The 18,303-nt window shown below is 37.3% G+C and overlaps 1 protein-coding gene across 1 annotated transcript; it reads left to right on the forward strand.

Moving 5' to 3' along the window:
- Positions 1 to 435: 435 nt before the first annotated feature.
- LOC145053584 (putative cyclic nucleotide-gated ion channel 5) lies at positions 436 to 4,425 on the forward strand. The gene is made up of 8 exons (XM_079001650.1): positions 436 to 672; positions 1,277 to 1,339; positions 1,420 to 1,927; positions 2,148 to 2,360; positions 2,520 to 2,821; positions 2,968 to 3,079; positions 3,289 to 3,525; positions 3,597 to 4,425. The coding sequence occupies exons 2-8, from the start codon at positions 1,305 to 1,307 to the stop codon at positions 4,296 to 4,298; spliced, it is 2,109 nt and encodes a 702-aa protein (XP_078857776.1). The 5' UTR covers positions 436 to 672; positions 1,277 to 1,304; the 3' UTR covers positions 4,299 to 4,425.
- The last annotated feature ends 13,878 nt before the right edge of the window (positions 4,426 to 18,303 follow it).

An 18,303-nucleotide genomic window follows, 5' to 3' on the forward strand; every position in this document is an offset into this window, starting at 1 on the left:
CATTCATTGTCCCGACCACGATTCCCCACAACCACGAACCACTACTAGCCACCGAGATGGTGTGCATGTTCGTGGTTCATGACCAGCTAGACCACGAACCCGTCTGTTGCAACCATACCGGACAACCTAAGGGACCTCTCTCTCACAGCCAATTAGAGGAGACTAGTCTCCCAACAAACTAAGAAAGAAGAGACACTCGGGAACAATTTTTCTTCTTTAATTCTTGAACTAAAACTTGCAATTACATTCAAAGGTTTAGTCCAAAGGTTTCATTTGTTGCAAATAAATAAATAAATAAATAAAATAACTTTGAGTGCAACAAATGAAACTTTTGGACTAAATCTATAACTTTTCAAAAGAACATATGGACCATCTCTGTAACTTACTTGATTTAATAACTAAAATAATAGAAACATTAAAAACAATCTTGAAAAAGAGCATACTTGGGCGGTGGTTCAAAACAACACAACGTCAATCGAAACAAATTAAATCTGAAGTTCGATTCCTTTATACATCTCACTTGCCAAAAGAGGAAATACTTTACACCATTTCTTTGTAACCCCGATTCCTCGATCGCTTTTTTCGCCTCTTTTCCAGCATAACTTCTCTAAATCGTCTCCGAATTTAACTCCAACGATGCCGATGTTATAGTCCGGCGAACTTTTTTCAACTGTAAGTTCAATTTCCACTAATGTTTCTAATTACTCTTTACATGTTCATGTAACAGATTACAGTTTTTGATTTGGATAGTTTTCAAACAAATAATCTGGGTCAGATTTGTTTCTAGTTTTGGGTTTCACTATTTGATGATTCTTTCGCGTTTCTTTTTGAAGTTAATTGACATGCATTAGCCCGAACATAATGATCTTGTGTGAATGTACCGAATTTTAACGAGTTTGATAATGAACGAACTGGGTCAAAATCGATAAATTGACGTTTATACTAAATTTATTCATCAATTTCAAAGAAAACTCAAGTAAAAAACATTAATCTGTAAATAACTGTTGAAATTTTCATCACCCTGTTTCTTATTAGAAATCAGTCATCTCCTATAGTTGTTTTATTGAAATTCGACCAGAGATCTTTAAATCTTCTTACTTGATTCTCTCCGGATTAAGTAAAAAAGAAACAACTGACTTTTTACAAGATTCCCTCATTTATTATTTCATTCAATTTCCTCACTTTTTCAATATTTTTTAAACATCAGAGACAAATCCTTAAATGGATTCAAAACCCGCATACTAGTAGTTCCCTAACACTGTTTTTTGTTCTACAGTTGGATTTATGTGTTAACATTAGGAAAAATGTTCAAATGTAGTTCAAAGTCTCATTTCATGAGGTAATCTTTTTTTTTTTTTTCTCAAGTATATTACGAATCAAATTCAAGATCATCATTGTTATTTACATCTATATTCACAGGTTGGATGATCTAGATTCAAGATCATCATCATCACCCGCTTCCTCACTTGCCATAAACAAACATGGATTCAAAGGACTTAAATCAATAGGCCAATCACTTAAACTCGGTGTAACTCGTGCTATATTTGCAGAAGATCTTAAAGTCTCAGAGAAAAAAATCTTTGACCCTCAAGATAAATTCCTTCTAACATGGAACAAATTCTTTGTTGTTTCTTGTATTTTAGCCGTATCATTGGACCCACTTTTTTTCTATCTTCCAGTTTTTGATCAATCTAAAACTTGCCTTGGTATAGACCAAAATTTAGCTATTATAGCTACAACGATTCGAACCTTTGTTGATTCTTTTTATCTTATTCACATGGCTCTTCAATTTAGAACTGCTTTCATTGCTCCTTCATCTCGAGTTTTTGGAAGGGGTGAACTTGTGATAGATCCTACACAAATAGCTAAAAGATACTTGAAGTGGTATTTTATTATTGATTTTCTTGCTATCTTGCCCCTACCACAGGTTAGAATTACATAAGCTAAGATTTTGTTGAAAAGTTGTTAACTTAGCATATAAGGTCGTAAAATAGCAAATGTACTTTTTGAAAAGTTGGGACACTTTTTGATAGACTAGGCATAGCAACCTAAGTGGGACATATTGAAAATTACATTGCTATTTTATGACCTTATCTCAATTTCACAACTTAAAACATGTAATTGTTTTGTGTTTGACAATTTTGTAGATTATTATTTGGAAATATCTACATGGGTCTAAAGGTGCAGATGTACTCTCTACAAAACAATCACTATTTTTTATTGTGTTACTTCAATATATCCCAAGATTTGCACGAATTGTGCCTTTGACTTCTGAATTAAAAAGGACTGCTGGTGTCATTGCTGAAACTACATGGGCTGGTGCTGCTTATTATTTGTTGCTGTACATGCTCGCTAGTCATGTAAGTGTTGTCTAATGTTTAAAAAATATATGAAAAAAAATCATCGCAAACTTTGTAAAATGAAAAGAAAAAAATAATTACGTAGTAAAAAAGAAACACTCATATATAGCTTGCCAGATTAAGTAAAAAAAAATAATTATGTTTATTTTTTTTTTACAGATAGTTGGGGCCTTTTGGTACATATTGTCAGTAGAGCGAAATGATACATGTTGGCAAATGGCTTGTGAAAGAAATGGTCATGATGTAAATTTGTTGTATTGTGGAAATAGCCACGTGCCAGGGTACAACAACTGGAGCAGTGTAAGTAACTCAGTATTAACCGAAGCTTGCACGCCAGATGGCGATGATCCGCCGTTTGATTTCGGGATTTTCGAGCAGGCTTTGTCTTCGGGCATCGTTTCGTCAAATAAGTTTGTATCAAAGTACTTGTACTGCTTGTGGTGGGGCCTACAGAATTTGAGGTTGATTGATTTGTTATATTAGACTGGGACCGAGACTGATATAAATATTGTTTGTGGAAAAGACATTAATGTCCCCCTCATCCTCATCATCAAAACATAGCCCTAGAAAAAATTACGGTCTAATAATATTTTTCTTTTTGTTATAGTACTCTCGGCCAAGGGCTTCAAACGAGCACGTATCCCGGAGAGTCTATATTTTCGATTACACTAGCGATTGCAGGGCTCATTCTCTTTGCCCTCTTGATAGGCAACATGCAGGTTAGGTTAAGAAACTGAATTTTTTTGTTTCATTGACATCAGTCTTAGTCCAATACATACTCCACACAAAACAGTATAATTTTAACACAAAACTGTATAATCTTAACACAAAACTGTATAATCTGTTCATGTCATAAATAGGACCTACAAAATGGAAATGTAATTGAGGTGTTTGAAGTGAGATTGACATGATTGTTTTGGTTTTTTAGACATACCTTCAATCTCTTACTATTCGTCTTGAAGAAATGAGAGTTAAGAGACGTGACTCAGAGCAGTGGATGCATCACCGGTTACTTCCGCAAGATCTTCGTGAGCGTGTAAGACGTTACGATCAGTACAAGTGGTTAGAAACTCGTGGAGTGGATGAAGAAAATTTGGTTCTGAGTTTACCCAAAGATTTGAGACGCGACATAAAGCGTCATCTTTGTCTCTCTTTGGTCAAAAGGGTAATTACTAACTTTCACCATATTTTGCATTTTACAACAACAGTAAAGTTTACATAATTCTTTATTTTCAGGTTCCTTTGTTTGAGGACATGGACGAGAGATTGTTGGATGCGATTTGTGAACGATTAAAACCCTGTTTATGCACCGATAACACTTACATTGTAAGAGAAGGTGACCCTGTTGATGAAATGCTGTTCATAATCCGAGGTCGCCTCGAGAGTGTAACAACTGATGGAGGGAGAACAGGGTTTTTCAACCGGAGTTTATTGAAAGAAGGAGACTTTTGTGGGGAGGAGCTTTTGACATGGGCACTCGATCCGAAATCTGGTTCAAACCTTCCTTCTTCAACTAGAACTGTAATGGCCTTGAGGGAGGTGGAGGCGTTTGCGTTAAAGGCTGATGAGTTGAAATTTGTTGCTGGCCAGTTTAGGCGGCTGCACAGTAGACAGGTGCAGCATACTTTCAGATTTTATTCGCAGCAGTGGCGGACTTGGGCGGCGTGTTTTATTCAGGCGGCTTGGCGGCGGTATTGCAGGCGGAAGATGCTCCGGCGGAAGGAGGAGGAAGAGGTGGAATTGGGTGGTGGTGGTGATGGAGGTTCTCGCAGCCTTGGTGTTACGTTCTTGGTGTCGAAGTTTGCAACGAATGCTGTTCGTGGGGTTCACCGGAATCGGAATCGGGATGGGGACAGGGAGCGGAATCTGAATATGGGGAGGGAATTGGTGAATTTACCGAAACCCCCTGAACCTGATTTTAGTGCTGATGCTGATTAGTTTTTTGGGTGTTAATATATTATATACGTGGGTTGTAGCATTACTGGTGTTGTACCTTGTGTAAGTGTAACTACGGATGGCTATGTTTTATACTGATTGTAACTATTTTTATTTTTATTTTCAAAAAGGTTATACTGATTGTAACTATAACATTACAAAGAATTATTTAATAAAAGCATCAATAAAAAAATTTATGTTTTAAAAACATCCCAAACGGTATTATGGTTTTATGGGCAAAGGTCGTCCCATTATTTTTCATTTTGTATTGCTCATTACCGACCTCCAAAATGTCAATTTCATTAGCATTCGTAGTTCCTACGTTCATTAACAATTGTGTTGTAGTATTGTAGATGTCATTTAACATCGACACCTTTTGGTAAAAATCACTCAACTTAACGGTAAGTTGGTGGAGTGTCCAATAGGGTTCAAGACCATTTCATTTTGAAAAGATCTATAACAAAAAAAAACTTTGCGAGTTACTGGCTCGATTCTCCTCCAAAACGTAGATCCAAACATAAACCAATGTGATTTCCTTGTTCTTACTCCCATGGTTGTGGTGGAGCATAGTGGAAAGTGGAAACCATTTGGGTCCATTTAAGGTGATAATATGAAAAGGAAAATGCAGGTTAAAATAAATAGAGAATAAAATAGATGGTGGTGTAAAAATGTTTAAAGTTTAATAGGTATTTATAGAGGATAAAAGTATGAGAGATAGATGTAGCACCAGTCAAAATAGGTCAATAACAATCACATGTGATTATGGCAATCATGTAATGTGACTTTGTTAAACTAGTAAAGTGACAAACTTTCTATGTAATTCGTGATAAAGTATGAACTTTCATACATAATTTATGATACAACTCAAAGTATACGTCCACACGAATCCAAAAATATAGAGAACGTTTAAATCTGACTTCGCGTGAAGAGTTATGATAAACCCTAACACTATAAATCTCTATAATAAGAGGAATTTAAAATAGACTTAGAATTAGATATTGGAATCTAAAAGAAAGTTGTAGTACTCGGAATTACCTACGTATGGATATAAAGAACGTCAAAAACGGAGTTCGTATGCAAAAGTTACGACCTTCCGAAGTTACAGCTGTCTGAGAGCACGACACGTGTCAGAAACCCTAATCTGACTGGACTCACGACGTGAGAATCAAAACTCAAGACGTGAGGAGTCAAGACGCCACATTTCGAAGCTAGAAGTCTATAGAACGATAACCCAAAAGCTCACGACGTGAGCAAGGTTTTCTCACGACGTGAGGACGCTGCAAGACACGAATCGGGGCTAGAAAACACGCGTTAAAGCTACGGGATGACTCTTGCCATAACTCACGACGTGAATCTATCATTATCACGTCGTGAGAGGCCAAAAATCTTCCTATAAATAGCAAGTTCGACCTCAGCCATTCTTGCACCTGATCTCCTTCCTCCTTTTTCCTTTGCTGAAGCCGTTTCGCTTCCCGAGCCCCGACGAACTTGTACCGCTGACCGTTTCTGCTTAGATTACATAAAACCACGTTGCTAAGGTGAGTTTCACGACCCCACTTTCTAATATTTTCGGGGGAAAACGCATGTTAAATATTGTATATACGTTATTATTATGTCTATATGATAGTATATTAGTATTAACGTAAATAGTTATAATAACCGGGATATAGTTATTTCGTATCTGAAAATATACAACTATCGTAAAGTTGTTAGCATGTTATTGTTATAGTAGTATACTAATGTAGATCTTGAGTTATACTTAGGAATCTATATATATATATATATATATTTCGTGTGCGATATAGTTCCGAAGTGGTATTCGGAAGTTCTATATATAAAGTATGTTGTTATTAGTGGTTTTATGTCAAGATAAAACTTGATATGCTATATGTTGTTATTGTTAGTTTTATGAAAAGATAAAACTTGGTATGTTATATGTTGTTGTTGTTGTTATTGGTTTTATGTCAAGATGAAACCTGGTTTTACGTCAAGTTATAGCTGTTATACTGCCTAGATGTTAGGAAGTTAGGAGTACTATTTAAAAGCATAGTCTAGTAACTTAGGGTTTTAGACATGAAAATGCTTTTGTTGTTGGGACTATAGAACGTCGTCAAAGTCTACATGAGCTACCTCATTCATCAACTAAGATTGGGGATCTTAGTGGAAGTCCTCTGACCTGTAACCGTTAATCCCGTGTGAGCGAGGAAGTCGTGTATGAATAAGATACGGGTTGACGACCCCACTCGTGGTTGTTAATTACAACCCAAGACAAGCGAGTGACGATTCGTTCCTTTTATTTTTATTCCGGCGTCGATGAAGCGCGCGGTGTTGTTTCTCATGGTAAATCATGAGTGTATTGTTTCTCATGGTAAATCATGAGTGTATTGTTTTGTCAGAGGTTTTGTTGTCAAGCAGCGGTTACAGACTCATGGTAGCAACTTGTTAGAAACATTATACTTCGTCGCTATACAAGTATTAATGTTAAGTATAAGTTTCCCCTACTTATACCCTAGGTACTACTTGTATATTAAGTAGATAATTATACCTAACACACATACTCGTATAGAATTGAAATAGATTTATACGTAGCGGTTTTACTCGTATAGAATTGAAATAAGATTTATACGTAGCAACTCTCGTTTGTATGGAATTACAAACACTTATATTCATAGTATATGAGACTTATAGGCAAACTACTTATTTGGTAAGTAAACTTTTATACCTAGGATACATATACTAAACATTGGAGAGTCAAAATGATACTTTCAAAACTATACTTTTGAGCTTGGAAAAAGTATTATTTTTATATGGAGTCAAAACCTGTGGACTCACCAACTTTATTGTGACATCCCCAAAATCACGGTCAGAAAAGACCGATTTCATTTATGCTTTTTAAAATAATTTCAGAGTAAATCCTTTTGATTTAAAAGTGTTGCAGAATTTGTTCCCAAAACAAAACATGATAAAATAATATTTATCAAATCATTTCATCAAGAGATGCATTTCCATTATATAATCAAAACTCAGGATGTCATGTTCTGATACATACCATAAAGCATAAACGATAACATTACAAGTCATTCAACAAATATATACATATACAGACTTGTAAACAAAACAACTCAATGATTCATCCATCTTACGCCCTTGCGCCACTTCCTGTAATACAAATAAAACTGAGTGGGTCAGGCTTGGAAGCCTGGTGAGCATATAGAGTTTTCAACCCACAATAAATAAATTATATTTAATTTCACCAACCAACAATAACCCGATTACCCATTCCCGTTATCCTCACTTTACGTCCCTAAAACAACATCTATCTCAAGGGACCTAGTCTAGGATTTTCATCGGGACGGACATTACTGCTAAGGGGTTTCCTCAACAATAGATATTCCGCTGAATAACTAGATCAACAACAACAACAACATCGAGGCCTCTCATCTGTTTATTACACACCAACTATCTACCCATGTTCTACCCAACATATTAGTAGATAAAAATATATATTTTCATACATAGTTTAAAAACCTGTATAGCATGCTTTAATCAATACATATTCCACATAACAGATGAGGCATACACACATAACACGTATTTCATAGAAAATAAATCAGATATATGAGATAGAAGAGAATGAATATACATTCACACATATAACAACAAAATTATACACATAACACGTATTTCGTATAAAATACTTCATAATTATGCGTTAGAAGAAAGTAACTACACACTCACGCATATAAACAACAATATACTTAATACACTCAAATCATACTTGTATTATTATCGTGTTTATGAAAGGTAGTATACACTCACTTGATCAGAAGATGATCAGACAGCACTACGGCTTGTAGAAGTAGTATCTCTCCGCAGATCTGGAAGATCTTCACAAAAATCGAACTTCTTGCGGGCAGAGCTTCGGTTCGGGAATCACACTCTTCGGGATTCTCGGGGCTTCGGATCTTGCTTCGGGACTCGGGAATGATATCGGGGCTTCGGGGTACTTCTGGCACGCAAATCGATGCAAAACGGGAGAGAGAAGAGAGAAAAAGAGCAATTGAGTCGGCTGCCCTCGCATCCTATTTATAGGAGGCTGGAGCCTCGGAGTACGCGGGGCGTACTGGTCCGAAATCGTCATTGCTTACGTATCCGAAGTCACTTGAGTGTGAGGTGCGTCATGCTTCGCGGTACGCGGGGCGTACAGCAGTACGCTGGGCGTACTTCGGATGAGTCCGATGGCTCCTCTTCGGATAATACCAAGATTTAGAATTAAATTTAAATATTAAATATTTAATAAACTTCGGAAATTCATATCTTCTTCATACGAACTCCGTTTTCGACGTTCTTTATATCCACGCGTAGGTGAGACTACGCTCTACAACTTTCGTTTAGACTCCGTCGGCTAATTTTGACTTTATTTTTTATTAATTATTTTTAGTAGGCCGGGACAGAAAAACTTCGTTATAAATTTATAACTTCTTCGTTTGACGTCCGTTCTCGCCTAACTTTTCATCGCTTCGATACCAACAACGAGATCTTCGATTCTCGTTTAGATCGATTCGACTAAAAACCGCTCGATCTCAAATCGAGTATTTCGGGTTGCATACCGCTAAGTTGAAACTTCAATAAATCATAACTTCCTCATACGAAGTCAGATTTGGGCGTTCTATATATATCCGGAAACCTCGTTTCAACTACTACAACATTATCCAAAGATAACGAGCATATCTAATACTTTAATTTTGACGCTTATTTTTATTCTTAATTAATCGAACCACATAATTAAGCAATTAAGCACAAAACACATAATACTCAAATAATATACTTCTATTATTTCAAAACGGGTTACAAAGGTTAGCCTAGACTATTACATCAAAGATAATGCCTAGCCTGGAAACGCGGATGTTACAAGTGGGTTAGATCTGATCCCACATCGTCTGGGAAGGAGAACTAAGCATTCCTTATAAGGGGTGTGGATACCTTCCTTATCACAACGCGTTTTAAAGCCGTGAGGGCAGCAGATCCCATAAGAACTCTGCAGTTAAGCGTGCTCGAGCGGGAGTAGTACCAGGATGGGTGACCCCCTGGGAAGTCCTCGTGCCGAGTGGCCCAAAGCGGACAATATTGTGATACGTGCCAGAGGGGGATGTTACATTTATGTTGACGTATTTTAAATTGCATGTGTTTTCAGGAAGGTGATAACTATGATACAAGAAATGACGTTACACCACTTGGTGTTTCCGCCGACGGTCGGGGTGTGACAATAGATAGATAGATGTAGAGAGAGAGAGAGAGAGAGAGAGAGAGAGGACTGGAGAACAATCAAAACATTTGTGATGCAGTGAGTTTGTCTAACACGGGTTAAAGATTTCTAATGGCTCGTGGTATCAGAAGCCCTAGAGAGAAGAAAATTAGTGATATGTTTAAGGATAGTGGAGTCAAGGCACTATGCATTATGATGTTATTAGCGGGGATGGCGATGACGGTGGTGGTGGTCATAGGCAGTAACCGGTGATGATAGTAGTGATGACATGGTGGCGGTGGAAATGACAGGGTTTATGGGGTGGCTAAGGTAGAATTCGATTAGGGTTTCTTTTATAGAGGATGATGATAATAGTGTGATAATTCCTTGTCTCCTTCCATTAACAACAAATGGTATAAATATGCAAAGTGATGGGCCATCCTCAAGAGGGGCCAAATATACAACACAAGTACATAATGGGCTAGACAAGGTATAATACCTATACAATGTACACTAATATGCCCCCATAATTTGAACGGGAGGAGGATAGATGCTTAAACTGTTGTGGAAACTTCGAGAAAAGTGGAAATGGAAGCCCCTTGGTGAAGATGTATGTGTATTGAAATCGAGAGGGAACATGAAGAACACGAACGTGACCGATAGCGACTTTTTCCCGGGCAAAGTGGATTCCGAGCTCTATGTGTTTGGTACATTGATGTTGAACCGGGTTTCCATACTTGTATATGGCACTAATGTTGTCGCAGTAGACAAGTGTAGCCGAGCGCGGAGACGAGTGAAGTTCTCAGAGAAGGTTGCAGAGCCAATTCGTCTCGGCTACAACATTTGCTAGACCCTGATATTCTGCTTCGGCACTAGACCGTGATACCATGTTTTGTCACTTCGAAGACCAAGAGACTAGGTTATTACCGATAAAAACGCAGTAGCCTGATGTGGATCGACGGGTGGTAGGGCATCCATACCAATCAACATCAGAGTAAGCTGTGAGAGTAGATGCAGAAGAGGCATATAATTGTAGGTCATGATATAGAGTACCACGAAGGTAACGAAGAATGTGTTTGAGAGTGTAACATCCCGATGATGAGGTATTTTCAATTTTAACCCTATGTATGAAGGAATATTGCATTTAGACCATTGTGCTTGAGAAAGATTGCAAAAATGACCCATAGTGGCATTTTGGTGATTTAGCCAAAGTGTTAGTACGTTGGGCGTACATTGTGTAGGTTGGGTGTACTGGGGTGGACCCTAGTACGCTGCGCGTACACCGTGTACACAGGAAATACCTGATAAAACCTTAAACCCTAATTTTTAGGGTTTTGTTCCATATATAAGCAGCATTATCACCACATTTCTCATTCCCTCATCAACCTCCACCTGAAAAAAAAAAAAGAAAAAAAAACGTCCCTCTAGCTAACCCTATGTGAGAAGAGTGCATCTTGAGCTCATCTTTGTGTTTTGGTGACATTCTTGAAGAAGAAGAAGGTGGTAGGAAGACCTTGAAGCTTGGAAGCAACTTAGATCTTGGATTCTCTCCTTGCTAGCAACCTTCGGGAGGTAAAAAGCTCCTTGCTTTATCATCTTATCTTGTAGATTTAGCCATTTCTTCATTTAGGGTGTTTTTGGTCTCAACTATGTGTTGGATATAGTGTCTAAGTCCATAACTATATTTGGTGTATACTTGACCCGACCCGGCATGGTCCATTTGGGTTGCACTTCACCCGAACAATTTATGGATAATATTTGAGAATAGTACAAGTTATGATTTATTAATATATTTTAAGTTCTAATATATTAATATAAGATCATATTATTTAATTAGTAATGATCTATAATTAATCTAGGATTAATTTAGTGATCAAAGATATTACTAATTAAATATGGGCTTCTATATTTATATAGTGTTTATGCTTATTTGGAATGGGCTAGGCTTGGATGGAGAAGTCCATGGATACTCCATGGAGCTTTGACCCATGGATCTCATGGAAATGAAGAGACATGGGTATTAGGGTTTACATGGATGTAACCCTAATCCACCACCCTATATAAAGGAGGCTTTGGCTCTTGAAATCATGCTAGTTGACACATGTTGAGGTGAGGGCCGATTTCAAGAGAAGTGTGACTATTCTCTCAAAGTTCCAAGTTTGTGGTGATTTGTGACTTTCATTTGAGACATCCACATTATTGGTGCTAGGCTCTAAAACTCCAAGGAATCAACTACAACTACAAGGTAAGTGTTTCTACTAGCTTTATTTGATTCAAGTTCCCCATGCCATGCTAGTTAGGATATAAGCCTTGGAAAAATAATTATTTGCATGTATCTTAGACAAACATAGATCCAAGGTTTATTAGGGTTGCATGTACACTTAGGAAGTGTTAGAATGCTCAAAACCCTTCACTATGATGATTCTTGAGCATGGCATGCTCTTAATCGAATAAGTCGTCCTTTCAAACCTAATGAGGGGTCTCGAGTCATAAAAATGTGGTCTTGATGCTTAGTTTTTCCCTACGTATGCTTTAGAAGGTCTTAAGTGATGGGTTTTTAGCATTACAACATTCCTATGGTGCACATGCAACCCTAATGCTTTGGATCTAGGTTTTTCTCAAGTTATACATGCAAATCAATTATCCAAAGCAAAACCCTAGATCTAGCATACATAATTTCGAAATTCATAAATATAAAAGGGTTGGAAGATTACCTCACTTGTTATATTGTAATAACAAGAGCAATCATTGACTCTTGAAAGCTTAGTGCCCCAGGTGTTGCACCTCTAATGGAGTCACAAACACTCAACACAACAAGGATGACTTGGAAAGATGATGAAGTCGACCAGGTCCTCTTAGAATCACATGGGGGCTGAAATCCTTAGGGTTCAGGAGGTTTATATTTGGCTAGATTGCTTAACCTTTAAGCTGGACTTGAGTAAGGAAACCCTAGTTCCTAACTTAAACCCAATGCAACCCATAGACCTCCTTGGTAGGGATGAGCATATGGACCGGGAAACCGGTCTCGGAACTAGAACTCGATGGAACCGGTCGGGCCAGGACCGATACTATAATTTCGTCAATTTTTGGAACCGGGACTCGGTAAGAACCGGTCGTTGGAACCGGCCGAAAATCGGGAACCGAACCGGATAACTCACTCAAATTTTGAAAGTTGCATAACTCATTCAATTTAACTTTTATTGACCTGAATCTTTTTCCTACATGTAGATTATGATTTTTAGTTAATTTTAGACTATAAACACGCTTGATTTGGTTAAAAATTGAATGAGTTACAAGCCACACAAGGAAGGGTGTCAAATCAATTTTTTTTTTTATGTTTCAGCAATTAAATGTAATCTGACTTTGTTGTTAAAATGTGCATAATTAATTCAATTTAACTTGTTTTGGCCTAAATCTTTTTCCTACATGTATATTAGGATTTGTAGTTAAGTTTAGACTATAAAAACGCTTGATTTGGTTAAAAATTGAATGAGTTACAAGCCCCGCAAGGAAGGGTGTCAAATCAGAATTTTTTTATGTTACAACAATTAAACGTAATCTGACTTTGTTGTTCAAATGTGCATAAGTCATTCAATTTAAGTTTCTTTGACCTGAATCTTTTTCCTACACTTATTTTAGGTTTTATAGTTTAGTTTAGACTATAAAAACGGTTGATTTGGTTAAAAATTGAATGAGTTACAACCCCGCATGGAAGCGTGTCAAATCAGACCGGTTCCAAAATCAAAAACCCAGCAAAAACCGGACCCGAAACCGGAACTAGAAGAACTGGAACCGGTAGAACCGTCGGGCCGGTTTGGTTCTTGATTTTGGCCGAAGCCGGTTCCCGGGTCGGGTCCAAGTCGGGCCGGTTCGGTCCGTTTGCTCATGCCTACTCCTTGGTAAGCCCTTGGACAAAATCTTATGGGGTTATCCATAAATTTCGTCCAGTCCACTTACAAGCAGTCCTAAGCCCAGGTTCACAACTATCAATGATTTGCAAAACTGATGGGTTTTAGCCATAAGAACTTTCCTATGTGCGCATGCAAAACCCTAATGCTCGGATCTAGGCTTTCTAATTAAACATGCTTTGAATCCAAGACTTCTAATGACTAAATGGGAATAAGAACAATACTAAATCAGATCTAGAATCATACCTTTGAATCTCTTGTTTGATCTTGTTGTCTTGGAGCTCTAGAGTCACAATTGTCACTCCTCTAATGGCTTACAAACACCAAATAGCAAGGAGGATGATTTGGGAGAGAGGAGAGGGGAGGGAATTCGGCCAGGGGTTCTCTACTTTAGATGAAGTGCCGATTTCCCTTTGCCATAGGGTCTATTTATACTTGTAGACTCCTTAAGGGTTACAGCTTAAACCCTAATTGGATAATCTTCTCTTAAAGCAATCTAAATCCATTCCTTAGATAACCTTGGACGATTTGAAGCTATCCATAGCTTCTAGAATCCGTCCACTATCTATCCAATATGGATTTACAGTCTAAAGTTTAACTATCAAACAATTGACAGTTTATACCCTCTTATTTAATTAATATCTTTAAGTCACCAAATTAATACTAATTAATTTATGACTTATATTAATCAAATAACAATATTATTATTCTTTATATTAATAATATTTATTCTCTCTTAATAAATCATCATATCAAGTTGCTATGGTGAAGGCAACTCAAAAGGACCATGCACAATCGGGTCAAATACTTGCCTAATATAGTTGCAGCCTTAGACACTATTCCAACAAAAACAACCCCTCCATTATTAATCAATTCATTTTAATCCCAAAATTAACATCAAATTAATTTCTGATTAATTACTAATTAATAATATGATTTCCAAATAATATATTAATCTTATAATATATTAATAAAATCATTATGAGTACCAATTTATTATTCATATAATAAATCATACTCTCTATCTCTCATCAAATCAAGTATACACCAAATATAATTATGGGTTTAGACACCTAATCCAACATTAAGGTGTTAAAAAGTTGGGATTTTATGCATTAAGCACTTATTAGGTATGCAAAGTCATAAAGTTGGAAACTTTATGACTCTTAATGGTATTTTGGACTTGGATCTACATTTGGAAGTAATAAGTCGCAACTGCATGATCTCGGTCAAGGCTCGAGTACGCCCCGCATACGAGGCATGAGTTGATTCGTTGACTTTGACCTTTGACCAGAGTTTGACCAAGTTGACCTAGGGGTATTTTGGGTATTTGAGTTGTTAATTAAAGATTAGGTTCTTGGTTTTTTGTGACATCCCCAATTTCACGGCTAGAAAAGACCGATTTGTTTATGCTTTGTTTTTAAAATCAGAGTAATCGTTTAAAGAAAACTGTTGCGGAATTTGTTTCCAAAAACAAAATTATGATAACCATTTATCCAAACATTTCTCAAAGAGAATGTATTTTCATTAAATAATAAAACCTTGGGATGTCATGTTCGATACAGACCAAAAGCATAAACAATATAAAATAGACCTTATAATAGTTATTTATAACTACTGATCTATAATCCAAAATCTCTCGTCAAGTCCACCAACTTATACCCTTGTGCCATTACCTGTAATGAAAAGAAAACTGAGTGGGTCAGGCTTGGGAGCCTGGTGAGCATATAGGGTTTTCAACCCACAATAATATAATTATTATATTTAATCAGCAAACAATCAACCCAATTACCCATCCCCATTATCTTCTTAAGGTTTTACCCTAAGAATCAACTATCCTTCATTCATTTATTCCTAAGGAATTGGCACGAAATCCATTGCTGCCAAAGTTTATTTATCAAGTACTAAATCCATAGCTATCAGGCTCTAACTCCATAGTCACCAAGGTTCACTTAACAACCGCTAACTCCATAGTCGCCAAGGCTTACTCAACAAGCGCTAACTCCATAGTCACCAAGGTTTACTCAACGTGCGCTAACTCCATAGTCGCCAAGGTTCATCAAATAGGCACGAAGTCACATCGTCGCCAAGGTTTATACAATAGGCGCTAACTCCATAGTCACCAACTATCCCATCTACCCAAGTTCTACCCAACATTTTCGTAGATATAAATACTTACACAGTTTAAATCATTTAACACTTGTATAAAACATCCATCCCACGCCCATCTCAAATAGACAAATAATATATAAACACATAGCACGTATTTCATAGCAAATACTTTATATTTATGTGTTAGAAGAAAGTAACTGCACACTCACTTGATTAGAAGATGATCGGACAACACTACGACTTGTAGAAGTAGTATTCTTCGGTAGATCTGGAAGATCTTCACAAAAACCGGGCTCCTCGCGGGCAGAGCTTCGGCTCGGGAATTTCACTTCTCGGGATCTTCGGGGTCTCGGGACTTGCTTCGGGGCTCGGGAATGATACCGGGGTTTGGGGATATTTCTTGCACGAAAAACGATGCAAAAACGCGAGAGAAAGAAGAGAAATGAGCAAATGAATCGAATGCACTAGACTCCCTTTTATAGGGTCTGGAACTTCGAATTACGTTGGGCGTAATCTTATGTTACGCTGGGCGTAACCTGGATAAGCCCGGTGACTCCCCCCTTGGATAATATCGAAAATTTATATTTAAATTTAATTTCGAAAATATTTAATAAACTTCAAAAATTCATATCTTCCTCATACGAACTCCGTTTTCGACGTTCTTTATATCCCCGCGTAGGTGAGACTACGATATACAACTTTTGTTTAGACTCCGTCGGCTAATTTTGACTTTATTTTTATTATTTATTTTTAGTAGGTCGGGACAAGAAAACTCCGTTATAAAATCATAACTTCTTCATCCGACGTCCGTTTTCGCCTATCTTTTTATCGTTATACTACAATTAATGAGATCTTCGATTCTCATTTAGATTGTTTCGGCTAAAACCGCTCGGTCTCAAATCGAGTATTCGGGCTGCATACCGCTAAGTCGAAACTTCAAAAAATCGTAACTTCCTCATACGAAGTCAGATTTGGGCGTTCTTTTTATGCACGCTCATGGTTTAACGAACTCTACGACTTTTGTTTAGATTGCTAAGGCTAAATATCACTCTAAAGTAAATTCACTTTTTACGTCATTCAGCGTCGTATCGGTTCTGTCGCGAAACTTCAACAAGTCATAACTTCTTCGTGATAACTCGGATTTCGGCGTTCTTTATATGTACAGAATCCTTGTAACATATACTAAAACTTAGTTAAGATTATTCATCCTAAATAATCTTCTATTAAAAAGTCATTTTTGACGCTTATCGTCTCTAAATTGACTAACCCTGATCTACGGGGGTTACATTTTTGTTAGGTGATTGTTGAGCCGATTTTTAGAGCAAAGTTTTATTTAGTTTGCATTCTGACTGAGAGACGAGTTTCCTTACTGTTCTTATGGGTCGAAGGCACCAATTACGGCCCCTTTAATTATGTATCATGGTATATAGGATATTATTATACGTTAGTGATTTTTTAGATCTGTACGCTAGTTTGTTAACTTGTTATATGATTATCTGTTTCTAGATATATGTTAATCGTTATGTATATGTCGACATGGTATGGTGGGGTTAAGACTATACTGCATTGTGCTATCAATCAACAGACCAGGGCATTCCAACAGAAAGGTTGTGGGCCAGGGCATTCCAACCGAAAGGTTTTTGGCTGGGGGTGATCCAACCAGGAGGTTTTGGACCTGTTATGTATGGGACAAGCCAAAGGAAAGGTTGTGGGTTGGGACATTCCAACTGAAAGGTTGTGGACCGGGGGTAATCCAACCAGGAGGCTGTGGACCCGTTATTGTGACATCCCCATTTTCACGGCCAGAAAAGACCGATTTTGTTTATGCTTTATAAAAATCAGAGTATCTCTTTTAATAAAAAGGTTGCAGAACTTGTTCCCAGTAAAACATTATAAATACGTTATCAAAGCATTTCCGAAGAAAAGTATTTTTATTTATTTTAAAACATTTGGGATGTCATTGTGAATACAGAAACATAAGCATAAACAGAACTTACATTTATTATCACTAGTGATTTATATCTCCTTGATCTCTCAGTGTAATGTGACTTCATATCGACACCTGTGATATAAATAAATTGAGTGGGTCAGGTTGGGAAACCTGGTGAGTACATAGGGTTTTCAACCCACAGTAATATAATTATTATGGTTAAACGTCAAACAATCAACCCAATTACCCATCCTCATTATCTTCTTTACTCTTAAGGGTCTACCCTAAGAATCAACTATTCCTCGTTCATTCATTCCGAAGGATCATCCTAAGGAATCAGCATGAAGTCCATCGTTGCCATGGTTTACACAACGGGCACTAAGTCTGCATAGTCGCCAGGGTTTAGGCATCAAGTCTGCATGACCACCAAGGTTTAGGCATCAAGTCTGCATGATCACCAGGGTTTAGGCATCAAGTCTGCATGATCACCAGGGTTTAGGCATCAAGTTTGCATGATCACCAAGGTTTAGAGTACACAGGGTGAACACATCGTTCATAACACTTACAGGTTGTGAGCCTGCTAGTGTTCCACTGGACTGTCTAGAATAGTCCGTGGTTATCATCCATACTCTGCTGAATGACGGGGCCATCGTTTGGGAAAAGGCTTCTCACATCGTCCACCTTTCACCCTCACCTCGTGGTCTATAACACCTCTCAACTCATCATCCAACTCATATTACATCTACCCATGTTTTACCCCAACATTATCGTAGATATAAAATACATATACAGTTTAAATCATTTAAAACATGT

The sequence above is a fragment of the Lactuca serriola genome, chromosome 5 (assembly GCF_051521515.1).
Source record: "Lactuca serriola cultivar US96UC23 chromosome 5, Lser_US96UC23_V15, whole genome shotgun sequence".
Classification (NCBI taxonomy): domain Eukaryota; kingdom Viridiplantae; phylum Streptophyta; class Magnoliopsida; order Asterales; family Asteraceae; genus Lactuca; species Lactuca serriola.

Coding starts and splice junctions, on each gene's coding strand:
- LOC145053584 (XM_079001650.1), top strand. CDS start 1,305: ATGTTCAAATGTAGTTCAAAGTCTCATTTCATGAG. Junction 2,361..2,519: donor TGTACATGCTCGCTAGTCAT/GTAAGTGTTGTC, acceptor TTTTTTTTACAG/ATAGTTGGGGCCTTTTGGTA. Junction 3,080..3,288: donor TCTTGATAGGCAACATGCAG/GTTAGGTTAAGA, acceptor TTGGTTTTTTAG/ACATACCTTCAATCTCTTAC.